The 19,148-nt window shown below is 51.6% G+C and overlaps 1 protein-coding gene across 1 annotated transcript in view; it reads left to right on the forward strand.

Moving 5' to 3' along the window:
- The window catches only part of Man1c1 (mannosidase alpha class 1C member 1), a 140,013-nt gene that overhangs the window by 46,748 nt on the left and 74,117 nt on the right, over positions 1-19,148 (forward strand). Inside the window, exon 2 of the mRNA XM_048443156.3 lies at positions 14,536-14,632. Coding sequence (XP_048299113.2) covers positions 14,536-14,632 — 97 coding nt within the window. The remainder of the gene's footprint in view (positions 1-14,535; positions 14,633-19,148) is intronic.

Consider the following 19,148-nt stretch of genomic DNA (forward strand, 5'->3'; position numbering starts at 1 on the left):
GCATTGACTCAAATCAGCCTCTCTCATAAGCATCCTTAGATACTCACTCAGAAGCCATGCTGCAGCAGCTTCTGGAGCTTCCCTCAGCCCCGTCAGGTTGGCGTCTAAAGTCAGCAGTCCTGGGAAGAAGCCCTTCTGGAGGCGGGTCTGCATTCCTTTGCTGTGGCCCCTTCCTCATCCTCAGCTGCACCATGGCCTGCAGAGGCCTTTTGTGCCCACCACCGCGTCTCTGACACCCCGGTCCAGATCCTAGCAACCCTGGTGGCTTGTCCAGATAATCAGGCTCACCTCCCAGGTTCAAAAGGTCAGCTGATTAACAGTCTAGATCCACCCGAAACATTAACCTGTGACCTGTGACCTATGACCTCATGAACTCACACTTTGGTGCCACTTTGGGACGTGCTCCTTGGGCGCAGGTGTGACTGAGCATGGTGAGCAGAGATGGCGTTTAGGGAAAAGTCAGAGAGGCAGGTATTTGCCACAGGGGGCTTGTGAGTCAGGGGAGCGCCACTGGGGCACAGGGAGGGTAGAGAACAGGTGAGTGAGTCCTCAGACTTGATGATGTGAGGTGTAGCAGACCAGGAGGTTCTGGCAAAGCTACCTGCAGAATGGTGTCCAGTGCTATTTCCCGGGGAAGGGAAGGCCCTGGCTCTGCGGTCCAGGATGTGGCAGCTTTTGATGACACCTTCTGGGGGTTGTTGAGTGTTTGATGGGGTGACTGTAGACAGTGCAGGCTGCTGAGAGAGACAGGTGAGTATCATGGGCTTGAAGCTTACTGGGATCCTCAAGGGTAGTGCCTCAATTTCCTTCTCTGATGGTGAGCGTGACAGTGGGATAATCTCACAAGATCTGCAAGGGGAAGGAAGGACCATGCGTGTGCGTGCATGCAAGCATGCGTGTGTGCAAGTGCGTGTGTGTGTGTGTGTGTGTGTGTGTGTGTGTGGCACTGGGGAATTGTGGACCAATGAAGGAAATGGAATAACAGTGGGTGGGAAACACCGGAACCAGGACAAACAACTGGGTGGAGCTGGGATCTGCTTGCCTCCCTTCCTCCTGAGAGCACCTCCCAGAGGCCTGGAGAGCATCAAGTGGTCTATGCTTATAGCATGCTCTGCCAGGGCCGTAAATGTCAGCCTATGAAAGTGGTAACTTTGTTTCCTGGAAAATAGGGTGCCCCCCAGACATAACTAGGAAGTTAGAAAAATAGGAAGGTGGAACACTCTAGAAACTGGCTAGTCTGCCCACTCCTGGGAAACTTTGTGCTGAGAGTCTCCACAGGGCTGTGGTTTCACGTGTCCCTGCCTTTACCCCAATGCTGGCCCCCACCTCACACCTAACCAGTGCCACAGGAAGGGGCAGGAAGACCTCCATTCTGCAGGCAGCACAGCAAGGTTTGCTCCTGGCCCCTACTCTCTGTGTAGTGGTCGGAGCAGCTGCCTTCAGAGGTGTAGCAGCCACATACTTCAAGAGTCATTGATTTCCCAAGAGCCATTGCTGTGCTGGGCCTCTGAGGTGATCTTACTGGGCACATTAAATTCCAGTACTGTTCCAGACAGTCCTCTCTCTCTGGGGTCCTCTGACCTGAGACCCGGGGTCTCCTGTGTCGTAACTCACCTTCGACATTGAATGAACATGTATTTACGCAGGACCTGTATGTGCAAGAGCCAGTGGTCAGCAGTGGCACCCACAGCCATGCTCTAGTGGGGAACTAGATACAAACTAGCGAATCACAATCAGTGTGACTAGATACAAACTAGCGAATCACAATCAGTGTGACTAGATACAAATTAGCGAATCACAATCTGTTTGACTAGATACAAACTAGCGAATCACTATCAGGGTGACTAGATACAAACTAGCTAATCACTATCAGGGTGACTAGATACAAATTAGCGAATCACAATCAGTGTGACTAGATACAAACTAGCAAATCGTCATCACTGTGACATTTCTGTTCTAATCTGTCTACACAGTAGGGAGGTTGGGCCTGATGCACAATGCCAGCAAGGATTCAGTAACAAGTGGCAACAACAACAGGTGTGGTTGTGCACATCTGAAATCCCAGCATTTGGGAAGGAGGAGAAGGAAGTCTAGCATGGTCATCCTCAACTACACAGTGACATCATGAGGTCCAGACCACCCTGACTAACATGAAACCATGCTCCCCATCAGTCCCAGTTGTGCCAAGTTGAGAGCCAACAAACAGTGGAATTCACAAGGCAGAAAAGAGGGAGGGATAGTTTCTAGTGAGTGAAGATCACATGCAATGGTCCTGTGGCAGCGGGGGAAGGATGTCTGAGGACTGGAGCTGACAAAATCAGGAAGGAGGAACTGACAGGAGTCTTGAGTGGGCGGGACTTGGGCTTGATGGCTTCATTAAGGAGTTTGCTTTTTCTGTCTGATGAAAGTGTTTTAAGTGTATTGGGGTAGCTTGGAGCTAGGCATAAATTTGCATTTCAAATAACCACTTCAGCTCCAGTGTGGAGAATGGCTTTGGAGGCCTGTGAAGGGGCTCATTGGGGATTTTGATGCTGCTTGTGGGTGGGGAGATGCACAGTGGATAATTAAGAGGATGTAATCTCCTGCCACCGCTTCTTATTGGGCACGTACTGTACACTAGCCGCTGCGGTGCTAAGCACTTCACCTGCGTTGTTGTCTTTCCCTGCAGTGACACTCCAGCAAGAACACACAGCCAATAGTGGTAGAGCTCGAGAGGAGCCTGGTAGACCCCTGCAGGTCTGGGGTGGTGTTCAGGGTGTCCCAGCTCATGATGTGTCCAGTTGCAGGCCCCAGACCATACTTGGGGTGGCAAGGAGTTCTCTTCTCTAAGACCACACTCAGTCATGGTGGGTTGGGTGAGCTTCAGTGGCTCAGGTCCAGGTCCTCGAGGGCAGTAGGTAGGCCTTGATTGGCCATAGGCAGGTCCATCACAACCACTACTTGCCATTTCCTGTCTCTGTCCCTGAGCAGTCAAAGCAAACCTGAATGTGAGAAGTGGTCGTGTGTCAACTCCCATGCTGCACCCACAGCCTAGCTAGGTCAACAGGTGCCAGCCAGGCATGGTGGCTCGTGCCTGTGATCTAAGGGCTTGGGAGGATGAGACAGGAGGATAGCTGCAAGAAAGGGGCCAATCTGAGTGAACCTTGGAACTCGCTCTGTAGATCAGGCTGTCGTTGAGCTCACAGAGATCCTCCTGACTCTGCCTCCTGAGTGTTGGGATTAAAGGTGTGTGCCACCACCGCCCAGTTGATATAGTGAGTTTTAAATTAGCTTGGGCTTTACAGAATAAAGTCCTGTCTGGAAAAAAAGAAGAAAAGAAAAGAAAAAGAGGCTGGAGAGATGGCTCAGTGGGTAGAGAGGCTTGCTGCCAGGTATAACGATTTAAGTTCAATGCCTGAGACCCACATCATGGAAGGAGAAAACTGACTTCTGCAAGTTGTTCTTTAACCTCCACATGTGTGCCAGGACATGTGTGCCCGTACCTGTGTGCACTTACATACATAGAAACATAATGTAAAAGTAAATAATTATTTAAGAGAAAATGAGCTAGCAGGAATGGTTCCTGGGTGTCTAGCCGGCAGCTGGCTTCTTAAGCTGCACAAAAGTGGGGAGAAGCCACCACCGCCCGCAGCTCCAATCTGTGCATCCGTCATTGGATCCCCCTGTCATTCGAGACCAAATCCTTTCCCCCGGCCCTCCAGATGGGGCTGGTGTCACTGCTGGGTGCCAGTAAGGCATGCAGTTGGGATGCCCATTGCGGTCTTGAATGACTGGGAAACCCAATCCCCTTCTTAGCTTGGGAGGGAGCAGCTATGAGCTACTGCTATGAGCCAGTGTGCACGTGAGTCTGTGTGCATGCGTGTCTGAGGGTGCCTGTAGTACATGTGTGTGCCACCCATTTCTTCCTTTCCTTCCTTCCTTCCTTCCTTCCTTCCTTCCTTCCTTCCTTCCTTTCTAAGACAGGGTGTTACTGTAGTAGAAATCACAGCTGGGACAAGCTTGCTGACCCATGAGTTCCAAGACTCCATTTCCCTCTGTCTCCAGCACTTCACTGTCCCCTGCCCAGCTTGTCTATGAGTTCTGGGAGACAGAACATAGATCCTTACACTTTCGGGGCAAGCGCTTTATGGGCTGAGCTGTCTCCCTGGTCTGAGAGAATCTTAAAGCAGGTATGTCACCCTGCTCGCCTGTTCTTCCCTAATGGTCCCCGGAACTTTCTGTCCCAACATGGTACCCTTTCCTCCTCAGAAGCCGTCGTTGGGTGTGTCTCCTCTTGCTCCCAGGCTTCTTTTCTCTGGTGAGGGTTGTTCCGAGCTCCTCGGTGGTGTGGGCATCCATGCCCGCTGAGACAGTAGAGCTGCTTTTCTGCAGGAGAAAGTCTTAAAAAACTTCTAGCACAGTGACGCGTGAGTCCGCTCCCCAGCAGTGTCGTTTACGTGGCCTTGAGTCGTGGCTGTGTTCTCAGGTGGACAGGAACTTGTGTCGCTGGACAAAGAGCTAGAGACATCTTAGGGTCTGACCCTTGCTCTTCCGTGTCTACGCAGGCGCATCGCTCTCCACACTCATGGGCTCAGGTGAAGAGAAGGCTCTAGGGTCTGTTGATAGGTGGTCTCTGAGGGGAAATGAGGCTTCTGGAGGCTCACGGAAGCCATGCTGTCGTGTGTGTGTGTGTGTGTGTGTGTGTGTGTGTGTGTGTGTGGTGTGTGTGTCTGCACACACATGCACAAATGGTGATTGCATATGCTTGGGTCTGATATGAGAGCATCTGCTGTATCCCAGGCTGCCTCAACCCCAGCCGTTTGTCTCGCCTTAACCTTCATGTCCTGGCTGGGCAGGTCACTTCTCCGGGTCACACATAGTTCTTATGAAATGTGACTTTGGGGATAGATTGTGTCTTGGGCCATGTGTTAATCACAGTTTCTATTGCTGGTGTGAAACACCATGATCAAAGCAACTCAGGGAGGAATGGACTTATTTCAGCTTAGAGCTCTCAGGCCCTGCTCTGTCACGGAGGGAAGTCACGATGGGAACCTGAAAAAGGAGCTGATGCAGAGGCCATGGAGGGCTGCTGCCTGCTGCTTGCTGTCTTGTTCCCCATGCCTTGCTCAGCCTACTTTCTTAAAGCATGCAGGGCCACCAGCCAGGGGTAGCCCCATCCACCACGGGCAGGACCTTGGTCTCATCCTATAACCCAGGGTCTCCCGTGACCCTGTTGGCATCCCTATTTGAATTGATCTGATGTGTCACTAGGCAGGGTTACCCCTACCTCCACCTCATGAGTGCTGGTATTATAGGTGTGAGCCACCACATCTGACTCGAACAAGTTTCACACACTGTTGATCAAATAAGCTATTTGTTTTGGTCTTTCATGTGTCTCTGTGTGTGTGTGCATGTGCTTGTTCATGCAAACATGGAGGCCTGTGAGCAATGTCAAGCATCCTCCTTATGCTTTTTATTTTCCTTTGAAGTGTGTTTGTGTGTGCATGTGTGTATGTGTGAGTGTGTGTGAGTACTGACACCCGCTGAGGTCAGAGATGTCAGACCCCTCTGGAGCCACAATTACAGGCCGTTGTGAGCTGCCCGACTTGGGGGCTGGAAGCTGAACTTGGCTTCTCTCCACCAGCAGCAAGCACTCTGAACTGCCAAGCCATCTCTCTAGCCCCTCCATCTAATCTTTGACGACAGGGTCTCTCCTTGACCCTGGAGCCTGCTGTTTTGGACAGCTTGGCTGGTCAGTGAAGCCCAGGGGCTCTGCCTGGTGCTGGGGTTGTAGGCATGCACCACTGGGTCCAGCTTTCCCCATGGGTGCTGGAGTGATGAACTTAAGTCCTTATGCTGGCTCAGTAAGCTCTTCACCCGACAGAGCCATCGCCCCAGCCTCCCCGATTGTCACTTTTCACATCCCCAACACATGCTAATAACTTCTCATTTGTTTCTTTAGATAATGAGGCTCTGGATGGAGGAACGTGTCTGAAATATTTTGTGTATAAAGATGCACACCGTAGCATCACTTTTGAAACTAGAAGTCACAGACATGTCTACGGTTGGGCAGGAAGATGAAGTAGGAGTTGGTGGCTCTGCTCCGGGCTATTACGTAGTTATTAAAAGTTGTGTTTAGGAAGCGTCTGTCATAACACAGTGTGTTTGTGTCATATTCATAGGGAACAACAAGGCACAGACTAGGAGTGTAGTCAGATGGAATGATGGGTAATTGTTTTCCTTCTGTCTTCTTTTCTGTGTTAAGTCTGTGTTAACTCCCCCTCCGCCTCTGTCTTGATCTGCTTTTTGTTTTGGTGTATGCATGGTTTGTTTGTTTGCTTGTTTTTGAGACAGAGTTCTTCTGTGTAGCCCTGGCTGTGCCTTGAACTCAGAGAGCCACCTGCCTCTGCCCCGAGTGCTGACCACTTGGCATGTGTACTTCCCCTGTACTGAATAGAAACAGGTGCATAGATAGGCATCAATCTTTCTTTTAAAAAATTATCTATAAAGATGCCATTGTCTTCTCTGTGCTGCTATAACAAAATGTCTGCAGTGGATGCTTTAAAGAGAAAAAAACAATCAATTTGGCTCACAGTGTGGAGTGCAAGAGTGTTATGTTACATTCCACACTACAGACACACATCACGGTGGAGGAACAGAAAGGGGAAGTGTGGATGTGGAGTGAGCCGGCTCTAAAATAAAATAATTCTCCACCTCCTTCTTTTTTTTCTTTTTTCTCTTTTTTGTTTTCTTTCATTCTTTCTTTTTTGGGTTTTTCAAGACAGGGTTTCTCTGTGTAACAGCCCGAACTCTCCTGGAACGCCCTCTGTAGGCCAGGCTGGCCTTGAACTCACAGAGATCCTCCTGCCTCTGCCTCCCAAGTGCTGGGACTAAAGTTGTGATCCTCCTTCTTAGCAGCCAGTTCCATCCAGTGTGACCCATCCTCCTCTAGCAAGACCTTCATTAATCCTTTCCCAGTGTTGTGCTCCAGAGATCTGGTCACCTCTACTTGGCCCTCATGGCTCAGGGGTGCCACGCCTCACAATTCTGTTACACTGGGGACAAACCACATCCAAATCAGAGCAAGAGATAGGTGCTGAAGGGGATGTTGAGGGCACAGAAGGAGCAGCCTATAAGTGGGAGGAGAGAGGGATGAAGCTGGCACACAGGGACCGTCTGGAAAGTGTTCGGAACTATAAAAGGAGCCTCTGGTTAAAGTGAAAACAAGGGATGGACAGTCCATTTGAACATGGCAGTCTTTGGTTCTCACTTGTTTATCAGACTCTGTCTTCTCTAGGACAGGCTGTGTTTGGTGAAAAGTCAGCCAGGCTTGGGAGGCCCTGGGGTGGGAAGATCTGCGGGGTGGCCAGCAAGGGGAATGTTCTACCGTGAATTCTCCTGTGTTGGGAAACAGAATTCCACACAACAAGACATTTGAGTGATGATGGCATTGACCTTTGGCAAGATTCCCTAGTGCATGCATCCTCTCTCTTTCTCTCCCTCCCTTCTTCCCTCTCTTCCCCCCTCCAGTAAATTGTTAACAGCTTTTTATTAAGACATAATTCTAACATCACAAAGACCACTTTTTAAAAAGTATATCGTGGGGCTGGGGAGGGCTCATGGGTAAAGTGCTTATGTTGCAAGCATGGGGACCTGAATGCAGATTGTTAGCCGTGACGTGTGTCTGTAGTCAGCACTTGGTAGGAGGGAGGCAGAAGGATCCCTGGGGCCACAGCTAAACTGGTGAGCCCAGTTAAGAGATCCCATCACAGAGAACCCTGTGGGAAGACACTCAGTGTTGACTTCCGACCTCCATTGGCATGTCCTATTTCCTTCCCTCCCTCATCCTCAGCACCGGTATTCAGCTTTGTTACTAGGTTTCCTTCTGGACATTACACTTAATTAGAATCATTAACTGGCATTTTTGTGCCTGGTTTTTTTCCTTAATGTAGGGGTTCAAGCCTTGTCCATATTGCTGCATTTCTTCCTTTTTATAGCCACTCAATTTTTTTGTTTGTTTGTTTTGTTTTTTGAGACAGGGTTTCTCTGTAGCTTTGGAACCTGTCCTGGAGCTTGCTCTTGTAGACCAGGCTGGCCTCGAACTCACAGAAATCCACTTGCCTCTGCCTCCCAAGTACTGGGATTCAAGGCGTGTGCCATCACCGCCCGGCTCCATATTCTTTTGAATGGATATACCACAGCTTGTGGATCATCCACCGCTCCGTTAGCATTTGATTTATTTCCACCTTTTGGTTGTCGGAAATAATGCTGCCCTGAGCATTTGCACCCAAGTTTCTGTGTGGATCTATGTGTTCTAGTTTGATTCTGTTGTGTGATAACCACAGCAACTTGGGGAGGAAAGGGTTTATCTGGCTTACACTTCCAGGTCACAGCCCGTCAAGAGGGAAATCAGGGAGGAACTGAAGCAGAAGTCACAGAGGAAGACTGCTCACTGGCTCACTCCTTGGCATCGAGCTCAGCTAGCTTCATTGTACAGCCCAGGCCCACTTACCTAGGGGTGGTGCTGTCCACCGTGGACTGGGCTTTCCCATATCCATGAAGATCATTCTGACAGACGTGGCCACAGCCCAGTCTGATCCAGGCAGTCTGTCAATTGAGACTCCCTCGGTAGACTTTAGAGCTGTGTCAAGTTGACAGCTTACACTAACTAGGACGTTGTGTCTAAATTCTGTTTGTGTGTCAGGGGCCCTCAAGACGACTCCTGGCTTCAGTGGTTCAGTAGGCGGTCTTGTGATCAGACTCGGTGCATGGTCTTGTTCACAACCGTGATTTATTAAAGCAAGGGACGCGCAGCAAAGTGAACCAAGGAGCAAATGCAGGGGCAGCAGTCTGGGAGGAACCAGGTGCAGGTGTCTAGGGTCCCCTCCCAGCGAAGCTGCATAGGATGCACTTGCAGCATGAGATTGTGACTGAGGAAGGAACTGTCACCTGCACACTCCTTAGAGACTGGTCACATCGGTACCTCTGCCTAACATAGACTGAAATCCCGGGCCCCAGGCAGAAAAGCTGGTGCTTTGTGTAAGTGTGTTTATCTGGTCTCAATTCAGCAGGTCTCCTTATCAATCAGTCAGTGATGGAACACTCTAGAAATCCACCTTTCCAGGGGCTGGCTGAAGTCCAGCCTTGAACATAGACCTATCTGAGGAGGAACCTCTTGGGCCTTCCGGGCTGACTCTTTGTTTGAATAATCACTTTACCGTGATCAGAGTCTCTGGGTCAAATGCTAACTCTTCTCTTCTTCACGAGCCGCCTAGCAAGAGTGTCTCAGTGGTGGACTTGCCTACATTACTGTGGCCTGGGGTCCTGTCTCTGTGGATTTCTTGTGATTGTTGATTGATGTGGGAGAACCCAGTCCACTGTAGACAGCACCATTCTTACGCAGAGGTGGTCCTGGCTGAGCTGGGACCGGAGTGAGTGTGACAGCATGTCTCGTGGGTTCTGCTCCAGGTTCCTGCCTCAACTTCCCTCCGCGATAGACTGTGACATGCACTGTAAGACAAACAAACCTTTTCCATCCTAGGCTGCTTTCGGTCACAGTATGTATCACAACAGAAAAAAAAGTTAGAATATTCCTCGTGGAAACTCTCGCTGCTGCACCATCTCCAGAACCACCCAGCACTGCTGAGACCTTCCGTTCCCTGCATCCCTGCCAGCGATTATACTGGCATCTTTCTGCACATAGCCATCCTGATGGGACTAACGTGCCTTCAGTTGGCGATTTGTAAGCGTTTAGGACGAAAAGGAATGATCAGAGGCAGCCAAAATGACAAAATGAGTTCTCCAAGAAGAGTCCTGCCAGCCCAAACCCCTTATTTTCTTAAAAAAAAAAAAAAAAAGCATTTGCTATGCATTTCAGCCTTTCCCAGGCTTCTCAGAAGATGAGTTTTTTTGCTGACAGCGTTATGAGCTCTTGGCTAGTAGTGGTCAGTGCATGGTGCCTGACCAAAGAGTAAGGCCTCTGGTGATTCCTGTCCCCACCCCCAGCCCAGCCATTTATAACGCCCCAAAGCTGGGTTGCACACAGATGTCAGCCTACCTAATCCAAGTTTGTCCATTGCTCAGAGCAGACAGACCTGGAACTGCCTTGTCAGAGCAGGTCCCACAAAGATCTGGATAGGGTGGGATGGCAGGCAGAGCCCAGTGACACGGGAGTCACCAGGGACAAGGGGCAGATCCACAGCTGCAGGGCGGCCGAGGCAGGTGGTACTGTTTCTGCTCTTTACACAAACGGGGTGAGTAAGTCACGGGTACCCCAGGAGCATGTGGTGTGGGAAGTTGTGTGGTCACAGACGGTGCCATGGCTCACCATGGGGGATTCAGAGGTTAGTCATGCGCTTCCTGTTGACAGAGCAGGGCTGTTCAGCCAGGGTGAGGTGACAGTTGGGTCCCCAAAGTGAGCGTGTGTGGTGTGGAAGTTGATACTTCCCTCTGGGCACTAGGGGACAATAGAATTGATGGATTCAGGAAGGACTTGTGATGTTCTGCAGTTGATGGGGCTGCCTTCCATCGCTGCTGGCATCCGTATCCAAGGAGAGATGTTCTGCTGGGGAACATGAGTGAGACAGGAGGGAGCCTGAGTGACCTCCGAGGACTTTAGGACCTGGGGATCACATGGCTATGGTTTATGCCTTTGAACAAGTCTCTTCATGTGCCCTTTGTATCCCTACATTTCTGTCTAAGCATTTGGGGCCCAGTAAGCTCCTCTGAAGACTGTTGGGAGCAGCCCTTACTCAGTGGCTGGGTCCCATCTGTGTCGTGGGGTCCGCATAAGGCCTCCTGGCCCCGGGTTAAGCTGTAAGGCCACTTTCCTGTTTGCTCTTTCATTCATTGACTCAGTAAGTATTTAACAAGTCTCTCCCGTGTGCCAGTGTTTAGACAGTGGGGGTGTGCAGCACGAATAGGACGTGAGGAGCTAAACTGAAAGCAGAAGGAAAAAAGCTTGACTCCGGACTCCCAGGTACTTGTTTTCTTGGTTGGTTTTTGAGTCAGGGTCTCATGCAGCCCAGGCTGGCCTTGAACACACTATGTAACCGAGATGATCCTGTCGGTGACGTGGGCTGATTCAGGTCGGGCTGGACTAGCAGTACCCTGCACACACATCCTTCAGCTGGGACCTGGAGGGAGACAGCAGCAGCAGGGGGAGAGGGCGAGGCTGGGAGAACATTGCCTCCACAGCACGGCTCACACTGCAGCCCACGCCCAGGCCTAGCAGACACGTGATGGGTGTGTGCTTGCGCGTCTGGTACCCGAGCCTCTGGGCCTGAGGGGCAACGCCTGCGTGTTTGAGGGTTTGCACGTAGAGGCCCAGATGACACAGGGATCATTTGTGCCTTTGGCCACCTCTGTCGTCCTCCACCTATGTGGCTGGTGTGAGAACAATCAGGCCACTGCCCAGAGGGGACAGCTCTGGTGAGACGGTAGACACCTGTGATCCCCATCACTCCTGTACACTGGTACACTGGCCGCTTTTTAAGAAAGAGTGGGTTCAGGGCAGGATGTGGCAGCCCTCACACCTCGTCTCCAGCCTTTTCATGGTTTGTGTTCTGAGATCCTGTTGCTGCCTTCTACCCCACTGCCAATTGCAATGGCGGGGGTAGGGGGGAGCTCACAGGAGAGAGGGAGGGAGGACTCTATTCTCCCTCCACATACATACCCAGCAATTATTCTCCGCTATTGCCAATTCGAGATAAGTAGAAAATAACAGAGGAATGGAGGTAGGCCGAGTTCTTGCCATGTACCACCATGACATTGGCATAGGCCATGGGAGCTGGAAGCCCCACAATGGCTGTGCATGATGGGGCCCGCTGCTCTGGGGAGACAAAAGGGTTCCAGTCTGGCTAGCTGTGCATCCCCAATCGTTTTCCACCTCGGAGCCTCAATTTCACCATTTGTGACATGGGGGCATGGCGCTAGAGCATCCTGGCATTCAGAGTCCAGGCCACACTTCTGCGAGGCCGCTCCCCTGTGGGTTTTGGTCACAGCAGCAATGATTACCAGAGGAGATCACTTCTAAGTCTGAGGACCAGGAAGATGGCTGAGCATGGGGAATGCGGCACAACTTGCTGCAGAGACAGGCGCTGCAGCAGGAAACCCAGGGCAGAGTAAAGCAAGGCCCGGCAGTGTTTGGAAACACTGAGAAATAGAACACAACGAGTCCAGGATGAAGGACTTCGGATGTGACTCAAGTGGTCCTCGCCTAACACATAAGAGGCCCTAGTTCCATCCCCAGGACCACATGAGAGATGGAGACAAGAGGATCAGGAAGTTAATATTCTCTTTGGAGGTGTAGTGGGTTAGAGGCTAGCCCCGGCTACATGAGACCCTGCCTCAAGAAATAAGCAAACATACACATACACTATGGATCAAATATCTTTAATTTTAAAAAGTCCCAAAGGATTCAGGTAGTGGCACACATCTTTAATCTTAGCACTCGGGAGGCAGAGGCAGGAGAATCTCTGTGAGTTTGACGAGGTCAGCCTGGTCTATAGAGCGAGTGCCAGGGCAACCAGGGCTGTTACACAGAGAAACCCTTTCTTGGAGAAAAAAAAGTCCCAAACAAAAACCAGATTAATTCCAGCATTTGGGAGGCCGAGGCAGAGGCAGAGGCAGAGGCAGAGGCAGAGGCAGAGGCAGAGGCAGAGGCAGAGGCAGAGGCAGAGGCAGAGGCAGAGGCAGAGGCAGAGGCAGGTGGATCTCTGTGAGTTTGAGAACAACGTGGTCTATGTAGCAAATCTGAGGTCAGACAAAACCATAGAGTAAGGTTGTGTCTCAAAATAAGTAAATAAATAAATACCAAAAGACAAAAAGCTACCCAAGTGAGGGGTTGGAGAGGTGGCTCAGCAGTTAAGAGCATTTGTTGCTCTTCCGGAGGACCTGGGTTCGGTTCCCAATCCCTACCTGGCGGCTGTAACTCCAGTTACCACCTGTAACTCATTCCGGGGGATCTGTTGCCCTCTGTAGCCTCTACAGGCACCAGGATGTACTTGTTACATGTACATACGTGTACATAGATGCAGGCAAAACACCCATAACATAAATTAAAATAAATAGACTTTTAAAGAAATCCAAAAGTGATCCACACCCTGAAATTTTTGGGGAGACATCATGACTTCACAGATGGAAGCTTCCACACCTGGCTCCATGAGATAACAGATGCAGTAAAGTGCTGTGTAAAATTACCTTCTGGCCACGTGCCTAAGGTATATAGGAGGAACGCAAATTTCCTTTTTCAACTTGGGTCCCTCTCCAAGATTGTTCATAATATATATGCAGATATTTGAAATACTGAGAAAAAAAATCTGAAATCCAGAATGCTCTGGTTCCAAGCATTTTGGGTAGAGGGGTAGAGGGGGGTCCTCTGTATCACCATAGAGGACAGCTGGTATCTGTCAATCTCTGCCATTGGACGCAGGTATTTCCACTTCTTTTTTTTTGTCGTTGAACCCTTCTGGATGGTGGCTGAACAGGTGTCACCCTGCATTGTTAAAACAGACTCTGCACAATGGTGGCGTACCGGGCAGGGGGGTGCTCTGTCTACTCCCCCATTGCTCTCCCAGCTACTTGTGCCTCCTGCCAGTCCTGCTCCGTGTTCCATTCCGCTGTCACCCCCCTCCTGCACCCTGCCAGGCACAGTGTAAGGGGGAGAGTGGGGAGGGGGAAGCAGGGTGGGCACCGACTGCCACTGCGTGTCCCTCAGCTTCCAGGGCTGAGTGCAGCTAGGGAGCAAACGCCAACCTTCCTGGGGGACTGGTAAAGCTCTCATCTAGAGACTCTTGCACATAGTGATAGTTCTCAGGCACTCTGATAGTGTATACTATCCTGGGCTGCGTTCTGTCGGGGAAACTGAGGCAAGTGTCTGGTTTCAAGGAGCTCCTGGTCCACGGCCATAAAAGTCACAAACAACAGTGGCCAGTTGGGTTCAGGGAACCCATGATGCCTAGGGTAGGTCATCACCGTCCATAGAGACTCTCATGTCTTCAAGGGACAGACCTGACACTTCTGAACCAGAGTGTGGATTCTATTCCCAGCCCTCTCAATAAACCACTGGGGCAGTTTGGTCAGGTCACCCCACTTCTGACCCAGCTCCTTATGTATAGACAGTGATTCACAGTACTTTGTCAGGAGGAAGGGAAGGGAGGACATCATTCTGTTCAATTGAGACAGGCACACGGCCTGAGCCAATGCGCCCTTTCTCTTCCCTTGAGAGGATTACCTTAAGCCAGGGCAGAGGAGGGAAGGCTACATGAAAGAGGTGGCCTTTATTTTTTTTCCTCCTCAGTACTGGGGATCAAAAGGAGGACCTCGAACACGATGGGCAGGCCCCTACCAGTGAACCACACTTAATGCCCAGGAGGTGATTCGGGTTCCTTCTGGGAAACCTCTGGATGATCTTTGGTGTGTAGAGTGACTGAAGGGGAATGACTTTCCAGGCAGCTCCGATGGGGAATGAAATTAGGCTGAGACCTTGGCAGAGGGTATGGAGGGCACCACTGGCCGCCAGCTCACCGGGGTCTGGTCCCCTGCTCTTTCCCGCAGATGATGCGGTTTGCATGGCAGAATTACCGCCGTTATGCGATGGGCAAGAACGAACTCCGGCCACTCACAAAGGACGGCTACGAGGGCAGCATGTTCGGTGAGTTGACTCAGACCCTGGGGGCGTCGAGTGCTGCTCCACTTTGGTCTGCTCTTCCCTGGGCTTTCCAAACTTTTCTGGACTCAGAGGACCCAAGTGCGTCTGCCTGCTCGTACAGCCTTGCGTCCGAGCTTGGGATGGCGAGGATGGTGAGGGGATAGATAGGGTGTGGTGACGTGAACGCAGAAGACTGGGTAAATTCACTTTACTGGAGGGAGGTGGTGAGATGGCATTGCACCACAGAGAGCAAATGTGTATAAAGAGTTTGGGTTCAGGCTGCCTTTAGATTAAATTCCGGGGTGTCGTTCTTGTTGCCTGGTGACAGGAGATCAGACACATGTCCCTTGTGTTTCTCCGGCAGCCCTCTGGCTGTGCCACCTCCCTGCTATAGTGTTCTCTGGACCCAGAAACCTTTGGTATATCTCCTAAAGGCTGCAAGCCTAGCCTCCTTGTCCAGATGTCCTTCTAGAGAGAAGATGCTCTGGACAGCCTAGCCATCTCCTTCCTTTAGGCCAGGGGAAGAGAGAGATGTGGGGCCTGCAGACAGGAGGCTGCTTTGATCCATTTACTCTTTGACTCTCCACACTGTTGGGTGCTGGGCCTGGGGTCAGCTGCCTGGAACACAAGGGGCTCCCCTTTCCTGGCCCTCACCCCCAGGGTCTTCAGAAAGGAACAGGTAGAGGGGACCATTAGACAGTGCTATAAATCACACTTATTGGTCTGAAAGCCTGGAGTCAGACAGACCTAGGTTCACACTGAGGCGTCCCTGCTTCCTGGTTGAGTGCTCTTAGGCTAGTATTTCTCCCTGTATCTGTTTCTGGGAGTTGGAGCTACAGGTGGCTCTGAATGCAGCCTGGGCCTGCCTGTCTCAGAGCTCCGGCAATGGTGACAGTTCTCAGAATTCAGAGTCCATGAGAGCACACCCAGAAGACAAGACTCCATTTCCGGATCCAGGGAGAGGATCCCAGAGGTAGGAGTAGATGCCCTGTTCTGTCTCACACTTCTGTTTCTTTCCTGGCCCAGGGGGAGGGGGAGCGGCTGTTGGGTGGCCTCTGCCATCACCAATGACCTCAAGTAGGCTGGGCCCTACAGACACAAGATGCCCTGGGGTAGGCAGAAATAGGCAGACTCACGCTGCCCTGCCTGACTGAATGAGACTTACAGGGGGACCCTGCCCAGTGCCCATGTGTGTCGCACTCAGATGGGATGGGATCCCACAGCCCGTTCCTGGGGACCACACTGTGTGCCTGCATATGGGGAGGGTCCTGAGACCACACCAGTGCCTCCCTTTGCCAAGATCTGTAGGAGCTATAGTGACAGTGGTCACTGTTTTGAGCCTGGTCTGTCTGGTCTCCCTGTGTGGTCCCTCACCATGCCAACAACCCCATGCTGCCATGTCCTTCATCAATGCTATTCTTGCCCCGAGGGCAGATCCTCTTGCTGAGGACAGTTTTTGTGAACTGGACATTCCACTGTCCCAGTAGCTTGTAGCTTGTCCTCACCCGCATCCGGCTCAGCAGGCCCCATTGGAAGACACGCCCAAGGCCACCAGAGAAGACTGCCCGCTCTGGGCCTGTTGCTCAGGCCTTTCCCTTCCTCTGTAAGTTCGCCATGTGGGACCCTTACTGTTCGGCTGGATGGTAGAGGCACATGGACTGCAGGTCCAGCTAAGCTTGTGTGGCTCTCCACGGAGTGGGCAAGGCCTCAGTTTCCTAAGCCTGCGGTGATTATAACTATTTTGTATATTTTGTGTGTGAGAGGTCGGGGTTAGAGGAGTCTTCTAAGTGTGGGTCCTGTGGATTGAACACCGTTGACAGGCTTGTTGATAGGTACCTTTGCCCAGTGAGTCATCTTGCCGGCCCTGTCCCTGGTAATTAATAAGGAGATGTGCCCAGGATCCAGCCCCAAGCACCAAGGAGGTTCTTGGTCAGTAGCTCTTCCTGCTCCTGCCACAGAGGCCAGTCCTCAGACTGGGGCAGTGAGTGGTACGGTGGCAGAAGAGCCAGCCATATGGTGAGACAGCCACCATATCGTAAAGTAAGTGGCTTGGCTCACAGAGGCCCAGTCTCTCTGCCTGTAGAAGAGGCCAGTCACTAATACCCATTGCTAGAACCTGCGGGACAGAGAAGTTCCCTGGCGGCCCCGGACTCCATAGCCAGAGGGCAGGGATTTAATATCACTCTGCTATTCCTAGCTGTGTAATCTTGGGCAAGTCTCTTAACTTCTCTGGGCCTGTTTGCCCAGCTTCAAGGTGAGGCAGTAACAGAACTGTTTTCCGAGGAAGTAGTTAGCGCTCACAAACTGATGCGCATGCTCAGCACACAGGCGGCACACTGCATCTGTCCAGGACTGCAAGCACGGTGCATGCTCAGCACACAGGCGGCACACTGCAGATGTTCAGTGCTTTGAGCATGGCACATGCTCAGTACAAGGCAGCACGCAGCAGCTCTCCAGTGCTTCGAGTATGGCGCACGCTCAGCACACAGGTGGCGAGCTGCAGATGCCCAGTACTGCGAGCATAGTGCATGCTCAGCACACAGGCCGCACTTAGCAGATAGCCAATGCTTCGAGCATGGCGCATGCTCAGCACACAGGCGGCACGCTGCAGATGCCCAGTGCTGTGAGCATGGCACATGCTCAGCACACAGGCGGCACCCTGCAGATGCCCAGGACTGTGAGCATGGCGCATGTTCAGCACACAGGCAGCACGTTGCAGATGCCCAGGGGCTGTGAGCATGGCACAGGAAGAGCCCTGAGGTCAAACTGTTGCTCCCATGTTATAGGGGCATGCCCAAGTTCCCTGGACCCAGAAACCCACATAAGTACCATAGGGCTGTCCCCTGCCCCATCCCCATTGCCCCTGGTAGGGCACTACACCTCTTGGCCACTCATTTGAGCAGCAACCTAGAATTTCATGACAGAAAAACAGCAGAAAGTAAACCAGCCTCTTGCCAGCAGAAGGGTTTGGGTTGCCCAGGACATGTGATCGGCAACCCCCTTTCTTTGCAGTCCACGTCAGCTGGCTGTGACCACACTCAACGATATATACTATACTGCTCGTCTTTCTGTCGGTACAGTGAAATCTTGGCCCTTCCTGAAAGAAATGTCACAGGACAGAGTCTTGCTGCCCTTGATAGTGTGACTGTTCATTTTCATTTTTGTTTTGTTTAATTTTTACTTTTCGAGACAGGGTTTCTCTGTGTAGCTTTGGAGTCTGTCCTGGAACTCACTCTGTAGACCCAGGCTGGCCTCGAACTCACAAAGCCCCACCTGCCTCTGCCAGCCTAGTGCTGGGATTAAAGGTGTGTGCCACCACTGCCTTGCTTAGCCTTTGTTTTAGAGTTGGGAAAGCTAATGCTCAGAGAGGGGAGAAGGGGCTTGGTGGAGACGACAGCCCACATTAACCCTAGTGCCTCGACTCCCAGGCCGCTGCTGCACTTGGCTACACCCATTCAGAGATTAGCCAGATTGTCCCATGTGACCTGCCACTGTGGCCGGGTCACCACCACCAGTGATAGATACTATCGGAGTTTCAGAACTGCCTTTCAAGAGGTGTGGGATTTGGGGTCCAGAGGCCACCACACCCTGCATACACATCACTCCCAACACCATAGTTGTGTTTTTTAGTGTACCCCACACATTCCTTGTAAGGTGTCACTTACCCATTGTCGCCCCATTTCACAGGTGAGAGAACAGAGCTAGAAATCTCTGGGACTTGCAATAACTAAATCCCAGGTGTAGTGTGGGCTCTGAAGCCCGAGCAGTAAGCTACCACGCTGCCCTGTCCAGCAGCAAACCCGGTGTAGGGAATGGAACAGAAAGTCTCAGGGCTGGAGCGATGCGTCTTCCGGTCCCCATTCCCCTATCCACCACAGCTTGGGTCCGCATCACCTGTCTCGCGGCGTCATTACTGAATACCCACCGAGTGTTTAGGGCTCAAAGGACTTGTCTTCCATCTAGAAAATCTACCTGCAACTTTAGGAACACCTGCTTGCAGCCATGCCTGAGCTGAGCTGCAAGGAGCAGGGATCTGAGAGTCAGGCCAGCCTGGGTTTGAAATTTGGGTCTGCCACTTCCTCATCCTCGGTCATAGAGCTACTGCCTTGACCTCTACTGCACTCAGTTTCTCCATCTGCACAATGGTGACAGCAGCAGCAGCTTCTCCCGCTATGAGGATTCAATGCAGCTGCTGTGTTAGAACCACCTGGTGCAACACCTGCCCACGTGCACTCATCACATGGCAGCCGCTGTCAGCATTCTACTTGCTAATTAATAATAATGACTCTAATGCTAACCCAGGAAAGAGCAGTGTCTGGCACTCAGCAGGCTCTTGATGTATTGTAGAAAGAATGAACAGCCTGCCGCGGTCTCTGCCTGGACCATTTCCCCTTTGTTCCCAGCCTGGCTGGGCCGTGCTCACTCCTCGGCTCCCGTCCTGTTCAGTGGTGGTGGCCTTGACCTCCTGCCGTGAAGTGCGTTCAGAATCAGCAGAGAGGCCTGGAAAAGTAACTGTCCC

The sequence above is a fragment of the Myodes glareolus genome, chromosome 6 (genome assembly GCF_982192425.1).
Source record: "Myodes glareolus chromosome 6, mMyoGla1.1, whole genome shotgun sequence".
NCBI lineage: Eukaryota > Metazoa > Chordata > Mammalia > Rodentia > Cricetidae > Myodes > Myodes glareolus.